We start from the raw sequence: 19,326 nt of genomic DNA on the forward strand, positions 1-19,326 counted from the left end.
TACAAAATGATTGTTTCATCTAAAATTTCACATGTAGCTTACAGAAATAAGCTTGTCTGTATACTTTATTTTCTTGTGCGCATCAATCTTTGGAAAACAAGATTTAAATCAAAAGAGAAATTTGATTGGAAAGACTAGAAAAAAATATGAAACTTATCCTTGGAGAAGAGGGGGAAAAAGAAACCTTAATGCATACTAACCTTCAAAGCAAATTTATGTTTACTAAAAAAATAACAAATTAGATTGGTTCTTACACAACTGGAACATAAAATTTTGCCTCAAAACCATTATTGCCGTAACCATGAAGATAGAGTTTTAGTTGCACTCGGGTGTGCTATAGACAGGAAGTTGATTGAATTCAGAATCAGGTTTATTATCACCGGCATGTACCGTGAAATTGCTTAACTTAGTCATAGTCATAGTAATAGTCATACTTTATTGATCTCGGGGGAAATTGGTTTTCGTTACAGTTGCACCATAAATAATAAATAGTAATAGAACCATAAATAGTTAAATAGTAATGTGTAAATTATGCCAGTAAATTATGAAATAAATCCAGGACCAGCCTATCAGCTCAGGGTGTCTGACCCTCCAAGGGAGGAGTTGTAAAGTTTGATGGCCACAGGCAGGAATGACTTCCTATGATGCTCTGTGCTGCATCTCAGAGGAATGAATCTCTGGCTGAAGGTACTCCTGTGCCCACCCAGTACATTATGTAGTGGATGGGAGACATTGACCAAGATGGCATGCAATTTAGACAGCATCCTCTTTTCAGACACCACCGTGAGAGAGTCCAGTTCCATCCCCACAACATCACTGGCCTTACGAATGAGTTTGTTGATTCTGTTGGTGTCTGACACCCTCAGCCTGCTGTCCCAGCACACAACAGCAAACATGATAGCACTGGCCGCCACAGACTCGTAGAACATCCTCAGCATCGTCCGGCAGATGTTAAAGGGCCTCAGTCTCCTCAGGAAATAGAGACGGCTCTGACCCTTCTTGTAGACAGCCTTAGTGTTCTTAGACCAGCCCAGTTTATTGTCAATTCGTATCCCCAGGTATTTGTAATCCCCCACCATGTCCACATTGACCCCCTGGATGGAAACAGGGGTCATCGGTACCTTAGCTCTCCTCAGGTCTACCACCAGCTCCTTAGTCTTTTTCACATTAAGCTACAGATAATTCTGCTCACACCATGTGACAAAGTTTCCTACCGTAGCCCCGTACTCAACCTCATCTCCCTTGCTGATGCATCCAGCTATGGCAGAGTCACCCGAAAACTTCTGAAGATGACAAGACTCTGTGCAGTAGTTGAAGTCCGAGGTGTAAATGGTGAAGAGAAAGGGAGACAAGACAGCAGCAGTTCAATGCAATACATGATAATATAGAAAAAAATAAATAAATCACTCGATCAATTAATCAGTATACATATATGTATATTGAATAGATTAAAAATAGTGCAAAAACAGAAATAATATACAAACGTTTGTAGATTAAATAAAAGTGTGTTTGCCCTCCACTAGTTTCCCATTGAGCTGAAGTTAGTTGATTCATCTTCAGTGTCAAGGAGCATGGCTCATTCAATACTACAGCATCACTGGGATCCCTAGTTTCATGCAAATTATATCAAAACATTATAAAATTTTAAAAATGATGAGAACTTTGATTATTATTACCTTCCACGCTCCTCTGAAGCTGAAGTAAGAAATATTCATGTGTCAAGCTGCTCTAAAGTTAAAGATTTACATATAGTTTCAAAAGATTTTTTATTGAACACTTTTTTTTACATTCAGAATATTTCTGCTGGCTAAAGTTTACGGTTGTATTACATCAACAGCAGAATTACCCAAAAGCACATGACGTTCATGCTGACCAATTGAAAAGTGTTCTCAGATTAACCTTCGTGCCACATTCCCAGTACAAATTGGTTAAACAGAGGAATATTCGTATATTTATACACACAACATATAACACATCGGCAGATAAACAAACGGGAATTTTAACAAAATACATTTTACTGTAAACACTAAAACAGCTGTGGAAATACCAGAGGCCAGGCAGAGGGAAAGCCGCTTTCTTCTGAAGGTCACTGTGACACATAACAGATTGCGGAGACCTTGCCTGCCAGAACATTTTTCCAAAAGATAGCTGCTAAAATCAACATCAACTTCTTAGAGTGGTGCTGAAGCCTGTTGCATCGAAGTCAGCCCCTCCTCCAGAAGACATTTCTTCACAATATTCCCTAGTACTTCATTGCCACTCTTACAGGATGCTTCTATCACCGTCATTGTCCTGAATTACAAGCTACCTAGTGTGTACCATAGTACTATTTACTCAAATGGCTCAAGTTCACTACAAAGTTGCAAAACCTTGAAAGCAGCTGATAACTTAATCAATAAGTTCTATTTCAACTTTTTAGAAATGCCACAAGGTCAACAATTTAAAAGCAAGATGCAAATTACTATTTTTTTCTTTTAGCTGCTATTGTGTGTGTGACTTTATTAAATTGGCTTGATGGTGACCAGATTACATCTCCACACGAAGTTTTACTGGAGTACCAAAAGCGTCCACAGAAAATAGTGTCAATGTTCATCAAGAAACAGCTTGGGCTAATAAAATAGAATGAAGTATGTCAGTGTAGGTGTACAGTAAATCGTAAACAAAAATAGAATTCCAGGTTTGCATGAGCCTGTCAGATAGACTGAATAGCTGGATATTAATTTTAACAACAATGCTTACGATTTCAAGTACTTAATAGAGATGTGCAAAAACAATTCTTAATGTTAATGCAATTCAGTTGTACTTATTTATTTTATTATGGTACATTGATAGCTTTAGGAACTGTTGTATAATACAATACTGTATATCCTGAAAGTTCTGATTTGATGCAACTGATTAGTTGATACTAACTTATTTCTTATGCAATAAATCCCATGAAATTGGCCCCATTATTAGATTAAATGCTTTTAGTGAAATATTTCACTTAAAATTGATACTATGCTTTGCATATTGACACAAAATTTAAAATAATGTTTTTCTTCAAAGTTCAAAGTAATGTCTCCATATTTTCTTGCGAGCACACCTATAAATCTATAGAATAATAACCATAACAGAATCAATGAAAGACTGCAACAACTTGGGCATTCGACCAGTGTGCAAAAGACAACAAATTGTGCAAATATAAAAAGAAAGAAATAATAATAATAAATAAGTAAACAATAAATATCAAAAACATGAGATGAAGACTCCTTGAGAGAGAGTCCATGGGTTGTGGAAACATTCAATGATGGGGCAAGTGAAGTTGAGTGAAGTTATACTCTTTAATTAAAGAGCCTGATGGTTGATGGGTAATAACTGTTCTGGACCTGGTGGTGTGAGTCCTGAGGCTCCTGTACCGTCTTCTTGATGGCAACAGTGAGCAGAGAGCATGTCTTGGGTGATGGGGGTCCTTGATAATGGACACCGCTTTCCTGCGGCAACACCGAGTAGATGCGCTCAGTGGTAGGGAGGGCTTTCCTGTGATGGACTGGTCCATAGACTACTTTTTGTAGGATTTTCCTTGCAGGGGCATTGGTGTTTCCATACCAGGCCATGATGCAGCCAGTCAATATACTCTCCACCACCTATCTATCGAAGTTGTGGTCTTTTTTTGATGTACAATATACAGTATACATCGGTAAGATGTTTATGAAATTCTTGTCCAGAAATCATGTAACATTTGAAAACTAAAAAAAAAATGAGATTGCTCAAAACCTTTCAGATTCAATCCTACTGAAAAGGGATTCAAACATACACAGAAGGCACAGTGGTTATTGTATAAAAGAACTAAATTTGGTACAGAAAGATGCAATATTCAGTCATATGCATTGTCACTCTGGATAAGGTCAAAAAATATGCCCTTTGCCCAAGTCTGAAGCAAATAATCATCCCTTTGTACTTATAAATAACAGGTCTTAATACATAATGGAGGTCATGTCTTCAAAACTGTTTACATTGAGGTCATTCATCTTACATACAGAAAGTAGTTATTAGAGCACATGCCAATCAAAAAGGCAATAACTTATCTGAATATGAGGGAGAAGGAAAAATTCTGCTTTTTCCATCAGTCTTAGAAGATCTATTTACTCTTCATCATTGCCGCCACTTTTCTACATTGCACTGTACCTTGATTAATTCAATGTCTTACTCAAGTATTCAAGTTTATTTTATATTTAAGTTGGCAGCATCTAAAATCACAGTTATCAACAGTAAAAATGTGTGCAGGGGTGACAGCATAGGTCAGAATTATGTGAATGGAGAATTAGAGGTCATTGGTAAAGCTGAGTATAGTTGCAGGGATGGTGTCAGGGTAGGGGTGGGTTTAAACATGCCATTAAGGATGATAGTGTTAGACAGCATATGCCAGTGAGAATCAATAAGGACACAGTAGGTGGTTGATTGGCAAAAGTTGCAGTTTCCATCATATACTTCTACTCATCTTATAACCTGGACCATCAATAACAATTAATCCCTTGTTCCAACTCTCTCTGATCTGATCTGGAACAAAGACAAAAGGAGATAGAAAGAGATGCAGCATTGATGAGATGGAAAGCACACGGGGGGTGAGGGATTGAAGTGTGCAGACCCTTGTCAGGGGTCGGTCATCACAGAGTGGGTAAATCATTCAGGAGAATAAACTGCCTGGCTCAGCCCACCCCACTAGAGAGGGACAGCCAATGCGCTGATGGAACTGCTCCAGGGCTAGACAGCAAATGTTGGTGCCGTATGTCTCAATTGTAAGTTAAGAGGGAGCAAAACACCTTAACTTATCCTGTCCCCAAATTTCATTTTCCATGCCCAAGTGATCAGTGCCCAGCTCACTTTCCCATTCTTACTTAGCTATGATGCTCTAACAGCTGGCAGCAACTAGGTGATTGTTTCCCTTTTTTTAATGGTTCATCCACCTATTACAGAAAAATTACAATTATCTCTTTAAAAATGCACACACGAGGAAATCTGTAGATGCTGGAAATTCAAACAACACACACAAAAAATGCTGGTGAATGCAGCAGGCCAGGCAGCATCTATAGGAAGAGGTACAGTTGACGTTTCGGGCCGAGACCCTTCGTCAGGACTGTACCTCTTCCTATAGGCGTCGCCTGGCCTGCTGCATTCACCAGCATTTTTTGTGTGTGTCGCTATGATCTCTTTGGTGTTTTCTTTATGTATGCTTCTAGAATACATTACTCAATAAAAAAAAAATCCTATCTACAATAGTATATCAGCTGATTCCCCTCATTTCAACAATCCACAGAGAATATTATTGACAGCTGCCTCCAGTCTTTATACCACATAGCTATTTCACTTTTTTTCTTAAGATTGTATTTGATATCTGTTTGTAAGCATTTGCTATCTTGATCCTAACCAACAGTTAACAATCAGTAAGGATAGGCAGCAACATCTCCACCATTATCAACATTCGCACCACATCAGGGTGTCCTCAGCTCACTAATCAACTCAGATTCTGCTCTAACTTCCTCGACAAGTTTGCAGGTGATACCACTGTAGTGAGCTGTATCTCAAAAAATGATAAATCAGAATACAGAAAGGAGATAGAGAGCTTGATGACATGGTGCTATGATAATGACCTTTCCTCCAGTGCCAGCAAAACAACAGAGCTAGTTATTTACTTTTGAACGGGGACAGTGCATGTGAATCTGCCAATATCAATGGTGCTGAGGCCGAGGGGTTTGAAAGCTTAAAGTTCCTTAAAGAAAACATCACTAATGGCCTGCCCCTATTTAACCATGTAGATGCTACAGCCAAGAATGCTCACCACTGCCTCTACATTCTCAGGAGGCTAACCTGTCCACCCTGACCAATTTTTATTGATGCACCATAGAAACCATCCTATCTGGATGTGTCATGGCTTGGTATGGCAACTATTCTGTGAAGACCACAAGAAACTGCAGAGAGTTGTAGACGCTCCACGGACTCGTCACGGAAACCAGCCTCTCCTCCATGGTCTCTGTCTACATATTCTTGGTGCCTCTGCAATGTAGAAAGCATAATCAAAGTCCCCACCCACCCTGGACATCCTCTCTTCTCCATCTTTCCATCAGGCAGAAGATAAAAAAGACTGAAAGCACATACCATCAGACTCACGGACGGATTCTATCTCACTGTTGCAGGACTCTTGAAGGCCGTTCCCATGATGCATTTGTCATGTACACGTGACAAATAAACTTGAACCACAATCTCTTGAATCACAATCAGCTCTCCATAACCTATCACATAGACTACTTTTAAAATAGTTTCTTACTAGAACTTTTTTCAGTGCTAATCTATTTTACACAACTTAAGTTTTCAAATAATGATCTTTTAGATAAAGTGGCCAACATACTCTGTAAATAACGTACAACAAGGAAAGAGTAATTTAGATTCTACTTTGTATAGTAAAATAGTCATGCTGAAAGTGTGACAAACCTTAAGGAAAATCAGTCCTTAAAAATAGTAGATTCCATATCTCTTCTCGGAGGTCTTGCTGGAGGGATACTTGATAAAACTTCTCTTGCATAAACTGTATTGTGAAGTCCTGCTTCTCGCAGTGCATGTTCAATTCGAATACGAGGGTCAGATACTATCTGCTCAGAAATAAATGATATTTTTGGTTCATGGTTAACTATTACAATTGGAATACTACCAACAAAAAATTAATTTGAGTCGTAAATTTATAGGATGAAATCCTGGAAGTATCCAATAGGTTGGTGCGAGCACAGTTCACTTTAATAGAGTTGACCCGTGCTAAAACCAGCATATCCAGGTGCTTAAAAGTAAATAATGGCTGTTTATTCACACAAAAGGAGATTCACTGCACCTTACAGCAGAATACTATAGGAAGATGAAGCTCTGAATATGTTAATTAAACAGTTATAATCTGGAAGTCTGCATCACATTTGGTGATATTAATCTATACTGTGATTATATGTTTAAATACACTTCTCAATTCCTCATCTAAATGATAAAAATGCCATATATACAGCATCCAAATGATGTGCTTTCCAGTTTTCCAGCAATGATTATATAACCCATACAAAGCCTATTTCATGCATGACAAAACATAGGAATGAATTTTAACCCTCTGACTTACATGGATAGAGACATGAGGTGTTCTTAAGAGAATGTGAGGCCAAATATCTCCATCGGATTTTTTAAGAGTCGCAAACAGAGATTACTAATGTAGTTAGTTGTTCATGGTCTTACTAATTATAAAAGAGATGATGAAAAAGGTGAATGAACCAAGGCTGGCTCCCATTTCACAAATAACTTACAAGGTATCATGTTGACAGTTAAAAGGGCTTGAAATGAGATTGTGCTTTCAATTAGCATGAGGAAGAAGCCTGCAGCCAACACCAAGAATGATGTGTCAGCTGGGTATTCAAAAGCAAGTATCTGATCCCCTGATTCTAGTTTCAATATCGAAAAAGTTTAATGATTCTGTGGGATTAAGAATAATGAAAACAGTGACACACTCGTCTACTCCTTGAAATGAAGATATCTAACTGCTTCACTCTGATCTTTTAAGTCCATTGCATTATCTTTCATACCTTTGTATCTGGCTGTAGAGATTGAATTAATTGATACTTTCAAAGGGGAAAGATATGGACACTTAAGAGAGAATAATTTCCAGACGAAGAACAGGCAAAAGGATTTGCTGAATTTCTCTATCAGAAAGCAGCACTGACTGAATGGAGTAAATGGCTTCCTTCTGTACCACAACAATTCTATGATATCATAAAAAAATGACAAAGGTTTTAAAAACAAAACCTGTTATTTAATTTTAGTGGATGCCCTGGAGCTGAAAGGCACCTTCAGCAAGCAGCTAATAGAATAAAGGAAATGTAATCATATTGTACCTGTTTGTCAGTGTATGTAGATAAATGATATAGTGGTTTTTGGGGCAACACTTCTTCTTGTGCTATGAATCCAAACCGTGCTTTAGATGCTTCTGTGTTACTCATCATTCGGACAGGATCGGCCTCTGCTATAACAGCAAACTATGAAAACAGCAGATGAATCACAATTAGATGTCTAAAGTATTTATTTTACAATATATAAAATATACTAAAGTTTATTGGAAATATTGCAATTTGTCTTGAAGGTAAATATTATTGACTGAGTTACATATTTGAATTTGTTTCTGAAGTAGTCATATAATATGAGCAGAATAAATCTATTCAAAACAAGGTACAAAAGTACAAAGTGCAAAGTAAAATTTACTATCAGAGTGTATACATGCCACCACATGCAATACTGAGGTTCTTTTTCCTGCGGGCATACTTAGCAAATCTATAGAATAGTAATTCTAAGTAGGATCAATGCTAATAGAAACAAATAGCAAAAAATAATAAGAGCATGAAATAACAAGATAGAGTCCTTAAAGTGAGACTATCATTTGTGGGAACACCAGAAATAAAATAAGTATAGTTAACCCTTTTTGTTCAAAAGCCTGATGGTTGAGGGGTAGTAACTGTTCTTGAACCTCATGATGCAAGTCCTGAGGCTCTTGTATCTTCTACCTGATGGCAGCAGTGAGAAAAGAGCATGGCCTGGGTGGTGAGGATCTTTGATGATGGATGCTGCTTTTCTACAAGAATGTTTCATGTAGATGTGCTCAATGGTTGGGAGGCTCAATATACCATGGAACAGGCAAACGTTTAGTCCAGTGAGTGAACACCACTTTGATTAGGGTGCCTAATATTAATTCAAGGTGCCCTCCCGAGCAGACAATCAGTTTCATTGTTTGTTAAGTTGGAGGTTGAATTCCTGTTTATACTGCCAAATTAGATCGAGGTCAGTGTACAGGAGCCACATCAGTGGTCCCTAAAGTAATGTTAAATATGACACCAAAACATGAAGCACAAGATAATACAGTCGGCCCTCCTTATCCACAGGGGATTGGTCCCAGGGATACCAAAAAATGCAGATGCTGAAGTCCATTATACAAAATGGCGTAGTATTTGCATATAAACTACGCACATCCTCCCGAAAATTTTAAGTCATCTCTAGATGATCTCTCAAGGGAAATTAGGGATAGTATCAATTCCAAAGAAGAAACATACAAATTAGCCAGAAAAAGTGGCTCACCTGAGGACTGGGAGAAATTCAGAGTTCAGCAGAGGAGGACAAAGGGCTTAATTAGGAAAGGGGAAAAAGATTATGAGAGAAAACTGGCAGGGAACATAAAAACTGACTGTAAAAGCTTTTATAGGTATGTGAAAAGAAAAAGATTGGTTAAGACAAATGTAGGTCCCTTACAGTCAGAAACAGGTAAATTGATCATGGGGAACAAGGACATGGCAGACCAATTGAATAACTACTTTGGTTCTGTCTTCACTAAGGAGGACATATATAATCTTCCGGAAATAGTAGGGGACCGAGGATCCAGTGAGATGGAGGATCTGAGGGAAATACATGTTAGTAGGGAAGTGGTGTTAGCTAAATTGAAGGAATTAAAGGCAGATAAATTCCCAGGGCCAGATGGTCTGCGTCCCAGAGTGCTTAAGGAAGTAGCCCAAGAAATAGTGGATGCATTAGTGATAATTTTTCAAAACTCTTTAGATTCTGGACTGGTTCCTGAGGATTGGAGGGTGGCTAATGTAACCCCACTTTTTAAAAAAGGAGGGAGAGAGAAACCGGGGAATTATAGACCGGTTAGCCTAACGTCAGTGGTGGGGAAAATGCTAGAGTCAGTTATCAAAGATGTGATAACAGCACATTTGGAAAGCGGTGAAATCATCGGACAAAGTCGGCATGGATTTGTGAAAGGAAAATCATATCTGACGAATCTCATAGAATTTTTTGAGGATGTAACTAGTAGAGTGGATGGGGGAGAACCAGTGGATGTGGTATATTTGGATTTTCAAAAGGCTTTTGACAAGGTCCCACACAGGAGATTAGTGTGCAAACTTAAAGCACACGGTTTTGGGGGTATGGTATTGATGTGGATAGAGAATTGGTTGGCAGACAGGAAGCAAACAGTGGGAATAAACGGGACCTTTTCAGAATGGCAGGCAGTGACTAGTGGGGTACCGCAAGGCTCAGTGCTGGGACCCCAGTTGTTTACAATATATATTAATGACTTAGATGAGGGAATTAAATGCAGCATCTCCAAGTTTGCGGATGACACGAAGCTGGGCGGCAGTGTTAGCTGTGAGGAGGATGTTAAGAGGATGCAGGGTGACTTGGATAGATTAGGTGAGTAGGCAAATTCACGGCAGATGCAATTTAATGTGGATAAATGTGAGGTTATCCACTTTGGCGGCAAAAACAGGAAAACAGATTATTATCTGAATGGTGGCTGATTAGGAAAAGGGGAGGCGCAACAAGACCTGGGTGTCATTATACACCAGTCATTGAAAGTGGGCATGCAGGTACAGCAGGCAGTGAAAAAGGCAACAGGAGCAGGGAGGTTCTACTGCAGTTGTACAAGGCTTTGGTGAGACCACACCTGGAGTATTGTGTGCAGTTTTGGTCCCCTAATCTGAGGAAAGACATCCTGGCCATAGAGGGAGTACAAGGAAGGTTCACCAGATTGATTCCTGGGATGGCAGGACTTTCATATGATGAAAGACTGGATCAACTAGGCTTATACTCGCTGGAATTTAGAAGATTAAGGGGGGATCTTATTGAAATGTATAAAGTCCTAAAGGGATTGGACAGGCTAGATGCAGGAAGATTGTTCCCGATGTTGGGGAAGTCCAGAACGAGGGGTCACAGTTTGAGGATAAAGGGGAAGCCTTTTAGGACCGAGATTAGGAAAAACTTCTTCACACAGAGAGTGGTGAATCTGTGGAATTCTCTGCCACAGGAAACAGTTGAGGCCAGTTCATTGGCTATATTTAAGAGGGAGTTAGATATGGCCCTTGTGGCTAAAGGGATCGGGGGTATGGAGAGAAGGCAGGTACAGGGTTCTGAGTTGGATGATCAGCCATGATCATACTGAATGGTGGTGCAGGCTCAAAGGGCTGAATGGCCTACTCCTGCACCTATTTTCTATGTTTCTAGATTACTTATAATACCTAATACAATGTAAATGCTACAGTTGAAGTCAGAAGTTTACATACACTTTAGCCAAATACATTTAAACTCAGATTTTCACAATTCCTGACATTTAATCCTAAAAAACATTCCCTGTCTTAGGTCAGTTAAGATCACTACTTTATTTTAAGAATGTGAAATGTCAGAATAATAGAGAGAATGATTTATTTCAGCTTTTATTTCTTTCATCACTTTCCCATTGGGTCAGAAGTGTACATACACTTTGTTAGTATTTGGTAGCATTGCCTTTAAATTGTTTAACTTGGGTCAAACATTTTGGGTAGCCTTCCACTAGCTTCTCACAATAAGTTGCTGGAATTTTGTTCCATTCCTCCAGACAGAACTGGTGTAACTGAGTCAGGTTTGTAGGCCTCCTTGCTCGCACACGCTTTTTCAGTTCTGCCCACAAATATTCTATCGGATTGAGGTCAGGGCTTTGTGATGACCACTCCAATACTTTGACTTTGTTATCCTTAAGCAATTTTGCCACAATTTTGGAGGTATGCTTACGGTCATTGTCCATTTGGAAGACCCATTTGTGACTGAGCTTTAACTTCCTGGCTGATGTCTTGAGATGTTGCTTCAATATATCCACATAATTTTCCTTCCTCATGATGCCATCTATTTTATGAAGTGCACCAGCCCCTCCTGCAGCAAAGCACCCCCACAACATGATGCTGCCACCCCCATGCTTCACGGTTGGAATGGTGTTCTTTAACTTACAAGCCTCACCCTTTTGCCTCCAAACATAATGATGGTCATTATGGCCAAACAGTTCAATTTTTGTTTCATCAGACCAGAGGACATTTCTCCAAAAAGTAAGATCTTTGTCCCCATGTGCACTTGCAAACTGTAGTCAGGCTTTTTTATGACGGTTTTGGAGCAGTGGCTTCTTCCTTGCTGAGCAGCCTTTCTGGTTATGTCGATATATGTTGTTTTACTGTGGATATAGATACTTGCCTATCTGTTTCCTCCAGCATCTTCACAAGGTCCTTTGCTGTTGTTCTGGGATTGATTTGCACTTTTCGCACCAAAGTACGTTCATTTCTAGGAGACAGAATGTGTCTCGTTCCTGAGTGGTATGATGGTTGTGTGGTTCCATGGTGTTTATACTTGCGTACTATTGTTTGTACAAATGAAGTGGTACCTTCAGGCGTTTGAAAATTGCTCCCAAGGATGAACCAGACTTGATATCATTTTCTGACCTCAATCTGATAGAAAATTTGTGGGCAGGACTGAAAAAGCGTGTGCAAGCAAGGAGGCCTACAAACCTGACTCAGTTACACCAGTTCTGTCTGGAGGAATGGAACAAAATTCCAGCAACTTACTGTGAGAAGCTAGTGGAAGACCACCCAAAACGTTTGACCCAAGTTAAACAATTTAAAGGCAATGCTACCAAATACTAACAAAGTGTATGTAAACTTCTGACCCACTGGGAAAGTGATGAAAGAATAAAAGCTGAAATAAATCATTCTCTCTACTATTATTCCGACATTTCACATTCCTAAAATAAAGTAGTGATCCTAACTGACCTAAGTCAGGGAATGTTTTTTAGGATTAAATGTCAGGAATTGTGGAAAAACTGAGTTTAAATGTATTTGGCTAAGGTGCATGTAAACTTCTGACTTCAACTGTATGTAAATAGTTGTTATACTGTATTGTTTAGGGAATAATGACAAGAAAAAATGCTCAAACAACGAGTGCTAGAGAGAGAACTTTTGGGTTTTCCTGATCCACGGTTGATTGAATCCGCGCATGCGGAACCCGCGAATAAGGGCGGCCAACTGTATGCATTCTTAACTGACTCTGAGGACAAGAGCCACAGAAATGTGCTTCTCAATTCCATATTGTGATTGTTAAAATTGCTGGGTCACAAACACCAAAGTTATTATATTTCTAGCCACCATCACTTCTCCTCAAACTTATCTATTGCCTTTGGCTCCGTGAGCCAGCCAGTTAATCTCAGCTCCCTTCCTAAGTGGTAAGCTAATATCTGGTAGCATGATTCTTCCTGCATTTAATTAGTAACGTTCAAGGAAGGTCAACAAAACAGCTTGCTGTTGTCTATTTGGCCAACTATTGTAGCCATTGAATGCAAAGCTGAAGCAATCCTATTTCAGAATAAATTCTGATTAACTTATGCAGTAAAAAATACAGTAACATAGAAACATAGAAAATAGGTGCAGGAGTAGGCCATTCAGCCCTTTGAGCCTACACCACCATTCAGTATGATCATGGCTGATCATCCAACTCAGAACCCTGTACCTGCCTTCTCTCCATACCCCCTGATCCCTTTAGCCACAAGGGCCATATCTAACTCCCTCTTAAATATAGCCAATGAACTGGCCTCAACTGTTTCCTGTGGCAGAGAATTCCACAGATTCACCACTCTCTGTGTGAAGAAGTTTTTCCTAATCTCGGTGCTAAAAAGCTTCCCCTTTATCCTCAAACTGTGACCCCTCATTCTGGACTTCCCTAAAATTGCAGGTGGTTATTAATATCAGATTTAGGACAACTAACTAGTCCAATGTGTTGACAGTGAAAAGACTAGAGATGTTTTAAGGCCTGGAACTCAACTAAACAGAACTCCAAAATGTCAACTGAGACCAGAATCATTATTGTGAACCTCCTTTGAACTGTCTCCAGTGTCAGCACATGCTTTCAAAGATAAGGTGCCCAAAACTGCTCATAATACTCCGTGAAGTCTCACCAGTGCTTTATAAAGTCTCAACATTGCATCCCTACTTTTATATTCTAGTCCTCTTGAAAAGAATGCTAACATTGCATTTGCCTTCCTCACCACAGACTCAACCTACAAATTAACTTTTAGGGAATCCTGCACAAGAACTCCCAAATCCCTTTGTACCTCAGATTTCTGAATTTTCTATCTATTTAGAAAATAATCTGCCCTTTTATTTCTTCTACCAAAGTGCAGTACACTTCCGAATACTGCAATCTATCTGCCACTTCTTTGCCCATTCTCCTAATCTAAGTCCTTCTGTTGCCTTTCTATTTCCTTAAAGCAACGAATCACTCCACCTATCTTTGTATAGTCTGCAAACTTTGCAATAAAGCCATCAATTCCATCATCCAAATCATTGACATATAATGTAAAAAGAAGCAGTCCCAACACAGACTACTGTGGATCACCACCAGTCACCGGCAACCAACCAGAAAAGGCTCTCTTTATTCCCACTCTTTGCCTCCCTGGGCCTTCTGAAAATCCAAGTACACAACATCATCTGATTCTCCTTTGTCTATGCAGCTTCTTATTTCTTCAAAGAATTCCAACAGATTTGTCAGGCAAGATTTTCCCTTGAGTAAACTATGCTGACCACCTCCTATTTTATCGTGAGCCTCCAAGTATCCTGAGACCACATCCTTAACCATCGACTCCAACATCTTCCCAACCACTGAGGTCAGACTAACAGGCCTATAATTTCCTTTCTTCTGCCTGTCTCCCTTTTTGAAGAGTAGAGTGACATCTACAATTTTTCAGTCTTCCAGAACTATTCCAGAATCTAGTGATTCTTGAAAGATCATTACTAATGCCACCACAGTCTCTTCAGCCACCTCTTTCAGAACCTTGGGGTGTATACCATCTGGTCTAGGTGATTTATCTACCTTCAGACCTTTCAGTTTCCCAAGAACCTTCTCCCTAGTGTTGGCAACTGCAAACACTTCATGCCCCCTGACACCCTGGAACTTCCACCATACTCCAAGTGACTTCCACAGTGAAGACTGATGCAAAATATTTATCTAGTTCATCCACCATTTCCTTGTTTCCCATTACTACTTGTCCAGCATTTTAAAAATTATTAGCGAGTTTACTTTCATATTCCATATTTTCTTCTTAATGACTTTTTTTTAGTTGCCTTCTGTTAGTTTTTTAAATCTTCCCAATCCTCCAAACTTCCCACTAATTTTTGCTCTTTTATCTGCCCCCTCTTTGGCTTTTATCTTGGCTTTGACTTTTCTGGGGCACCATGGTTGTGTCATCTTGAATACTTTGGGATGTATATATCGTATGCCTTCCAAACTTCTTCCAGTCATTGTGCCTCGCCACCATCCCTGCCAGTGTTCTTTTCCAATCCATTTTGCCCATCTCCTCTTTACTCCACTGTAAAACTGATGCATCTGACTTCAGCTTCTTCTCAAATTCCAGGGTGAATTTGATCATGTTATGATTACTTTCCCTCAAGGGTCCTTTTACCTTAAGCTATCTAATCAATTCCGGTTCATTACACAACACCCAATCCAGAATAACTGATTCCCTAGTGAGCTCAACCATGAACTGCTTTAAAAAGTTATCTCAAAGGCATTCTAGAAGTTCCCCCTCTTGGGATCCTAGTACCAATCTGATTTTCTCAATCTATCTGCATATTGAAATCCCCCATGACTATTGTGACATTGTTCTTTTGGCATGCTTTTTCTATATTCTGTTGTAATTTGTAGACCACATCCTTCCTACAGTTTGGGGCTCTGTATACAGCTCCCATCAGGGTCTTTTTAACTTTGCAGTTCCTTAGCTCTACACACAATTCAACACCTTCCGACTTCTGCAAAACAAAGATCAGACTACTATTTATCGATTGCAGCTCAGCATTCAATAGCATCCATCCTTCACTACTAAAAATCAAGTTTCAAGAACCCGGGCCTCCTCTGCAACTGGATCCTTGGCTTCCTTACAGAGAGATAACAGTCAACGTGGATTGGTAATAACATCTTTTCACTGATTCCTGATGACCAGCTTCACCGTTTACATCACCACCTATTTTAGTGTAATCTACAAACTTACAAATCATGTCTTGTACATTCTCATCCAAATGGTTGATGTAGATGAGAAATAGCGATGGGCCTAGCATTGCCTTCCAGATAACATCACAAGCAAGCCTTCAGTCCAAAAAGCAACTTTCTATCATCACCCCTGCTTCCTACCTCAAACTGGTACACCCCCAGCTGTAATGTGAGCTATCCTTAAGGCATCCCCTATTTAAATATCTTAAGTTCCAAATGCTTAACTCCATGGTAAAAACAGTGGAGAAATATTCACTGAAGATTCACACATTTGTTGGGCACGTGGCCAAGTGGTTAAGGCGTTCATCTAGTGATCTCAGGGTCGCTAGTTCGAGCCTCAGCTGTGGCAGCGTGTTTGTGCCCTTGAGCAAGGCACTTAATCACACATTGCTCTAGTCTGTGCGAGGAGTGGCGCCCCACACAGTCTACCAATCTGTGCCTTTTAAGGCGTGAAAATGCCCGACGCAGGTCTCTCATGGTCTGAGACGACGTTCCCTCCCCTCCCCCACCCATTTCTTGCAGCTTTACACAAAGATACCTATTTTGGTCATTGAAGGATCTTATTCTTACCCTAATTACTCTTTTCCTTTTAATATACATAAAATCTTTTTGGATTCTTCTTAATCTTCTCTGCCAAAATGATCACATACCCCCTTCTGATTTCATTATTAAGTCTACTCCTTCATCTAGGTCTGATGGAGTGGTCAGGAATTATAAATCTGTACCTTTTGCCAGTAGGCATCAAGATACTTCTGATGTTCCTCTTCTTCCTGCATTTTCTTCAGGATGACTGCCTTCTTTTCTTGAAGACGAGTCTGCAACAGCTCCTGTCTGTATTTCACCCTATTAACAATCCAACAGAGAGTTGACACTGATAATAACCCCACTGTGGAGGAGTGTCTTCTAAGGAAAAACAGATTTGAAGTGGGCTGAGTTGTAGGTTGTTATATGAGTAAAAACAGTAAGGAAAAAAGAAGGAACAGGCGACAAAAAACACAATATGAAATCCATGAATCACAACACAAAAGAAGCATAATTTGAGCAATTGATAGCGACAAATAGCAGATCAAAACTACCCATGCCACAGTCTCTATCATAGCCCTATTGGAGAGAGTCTTTAGCATCCTGCCAAGCCCAGCTTTTTCAGAACCTAAAATAAAATCTTACTTTAAATTTAAATAGATCTAGAACATCAAATACAAAGATAGAGGGATGCAGGGATTTTTCAACAAAATTACTTTATATATCGTGTTTTCACCCTTCTCTGGTAATTCATTCCTATTTATAGGAAAAGCTTATTAGTTGAGGAATACAAGGGAAAATTCCAGGTGATCAAAACAACTGTGCATGTTTTGCCAGGAAGCAGTTTCATCAAATGAAATCAAATGGTTGGTATTTCTTATTGTTGACAACTGTGCTATGGGCCACTTGCTCCTGCCTGGATCTGATTGCTCTCTTCTAGTGGGGTTGGTGCCTAATTAGCATTCTCTTACTCCAATCATACACAGATCCCTTTTGTAGTGTGTTGTTATGCAGGAGATGTTTCTTATCTGGACACAATGGCAGTATTGTAGTGCAACATACTATCAAAGTAGTCTAAACAACTGAACTATTGTTTGTACATAGATCTTAGATGTGTTGCTCTTTAACTTGGTAACGGCTACATTACCAATAAGCTGCTCTGCTGGATTTCAAATTGATATCAGGAGCCTGGCTGTGATGGGTAGTGCCGGCTTCCAAATTGTTATCTAATAATCTATTGCCAGCTTCAAACAATAGATCAGATTTTGCAGTAAAAATAAAGTAAGGTTCACAATATTCAGTTTAATGAGCGTAAATAGAAACTTCAAATGATAAAATAGGAGCGAATTCAATAAATCTTAAATACTGCTAAAAATTTTTATAGTTCATATCAAAGAAATCATAGAGCAGTACAGCACAGAAGCAGACTCCCCATGTCAGCGTTCACTATCATGTACGCAATAATATTTCCTTAACACGTTATTCTCCCTTCATTTTCATTCACTTTCCCCCCACTCATCTATACACCAAGGTCACTATACAGTGGCCAATTAACCTACCAGTTGGCACATTTTAGAAATATTGGGGGGAGCCAAAGCACCCACAGAGAACAAGCCTTCACTGGAGGAACATGCAACCTCCACGCAGACAGCACTGGACTGGGTCTGGGTCACTGGAGCTATGAGGTTGCAACAGTACTAATTGTGTCAATGTACCGTACATATTTCATCATATATTAATTACTGTCGATATTTTAAAATTTGACTGACATTTTATTTTTTCTACCTTTACTTTTAGAACCTTGAGGAGAGGAGAAGATGGTGGCGCGACGTAGCTCGCAGCGGCCACTCCGGTGATGAATATCTGTTATCTGTCAAGTAGGGTGCCGTGCACAATTCTGATTTGATGGAGACAGATGTGAGAGCACAGAGGAACATCTGGTGAAACTTCTGAAATGCCTGTTTCGCTGCCACTGCTACTGTGTGATCCAGAATCTCCGGAGGGAAGGCCCCGAGTCCTCGGCTTTGCTTGTTGTTCGGCAGCCAGGGCGGAGTCAAAGCGCTCGGCAGAGATGGTGCTCGGTGCTCGGTGTCGGAGGGCTGGTCGGAGGCTCAAAGCTTTCGGACGGACTCAAGAGTCAGCTGTGGTCGGGTGCTTCCAGGGTGCTGCATCGGCAAGTTTGCAGCACTGGAGGTTCATGGCAGGGAGAGTTTTTCCCTTCTAACATCTGCGTGAGATGATGAAGCTATCGGGACTTCGAGACTTTTTTTACCGTGCCATTGGTCTGCTTTTTATCGAATTACGGTATTGCTTTTCACTGTTGTAACTATATGTTATAATTATGTGGTTTTTGTCAGTTTTAGTCTTGGTCTGTCCTGTGTTTCTGTAATATCATACTGGAGGAACATTGTATCATTTCTTAATGCATGCATTTCTAAATGACAATGAACGAGGACTGAGTGTCCTCATAATCTAATCTAATCTAATCTAATCTTCTATTGCTCTCTTAATTTGATTTTTCTTTCCCTGATGAACAATCTTTCAACCTGTTTCCTTCCCTGCATATACTGTTTTGAACAGCTAAATATTTCCAACATTTTTTTTAAAAAACTTTGTTTTCACTCTCTGTCATTTTATTTTCTGCATCTGATTGGACATGAAATACTAATTAATACTTCCTGGTTCAGGCTTATCGGTACTCATTAACAATTTTTTTTATCTTATTGGTTAAAGTAATTGATAATTGAAATCCCTCTTAATGTAATTTCTTACAATGGACAGGGTGCTTTATTAAAAATTGGTTGCCAAAGCAAGAGACTACAGATTGTCTTTGGTAAGTGAAAATTAATGAAGCATGCTATTTAATCAGATGTGCTCCTGAATTTGTCATTTCTCTTTCACTGGTTACTGCATAAATTACAGAAATCA

At 39.5% G+C, this 19,326-nt stretch overlaps 2 protein-coding genes across 2 annotated transcripts in view; one reads left to right on the forward strand and one right to left on the reverse strand.

Moving 5' to 3' along the window:
- The window catches only part of LOC134348796 (uridine phosphorylase 2-like), a 47,458-nt gene extending 44,836 nt beyond the window's left edge, over positions 1-2,622 (forward strand). The window contains 1 exon segment of the mRNA XM_063052599.1: positions 2,479-2,622. Coding sequence (XP_062908669.1) covers positions 2,479-2,621 — 143 coding nt within the window. The 3' untranslated portion in view covers position 2,622.
- The window catches only part of LOC134347733 (coiled-coil domain-containing protein 148-like), a 118,226-nt gene continuing 100,572 nt past the window's right edge, over positions 1,673-19,326 (reverse strand). The window contains exons 13-16 of the mRNA XM_063050133.1: positions 16,602-16,719; positions 7,896-8,036; positions 6,466-6,623; positions 1,673-2,609 (exon numbers count right to left, since the gene is read on the reverse strand). Of these exons, the coding sequence (XP_062906203.1) occupies positions 6,477-6,623; positions 7,896-8,036; positions 16,602-16,719 (406 nt within the window). The 3' untranslated portion in view covers positions 1,673-2,609; positions 6,466-6,476. The remainder of the gene's footprint in view (positions 2,610-6,465; positions 6,624-7,895; positions 8,037-16,601; positions 16,720-19,326) is intronic.

This window comes from Mobula hypostoma, chromosome 6 (genome assembly GCF_963921235.1).
Source record: "Mobula hypostoma chromosome 6, sMobHyp1.1, whole genome shotgun sequence".
Classification (NCBI taxonomy): Eukaryota; Metazoa; Chordata; class Chondrichthyes; order Myliobatiformes; family Myliobatidae; genus Mobula; species Mobula hypostoma.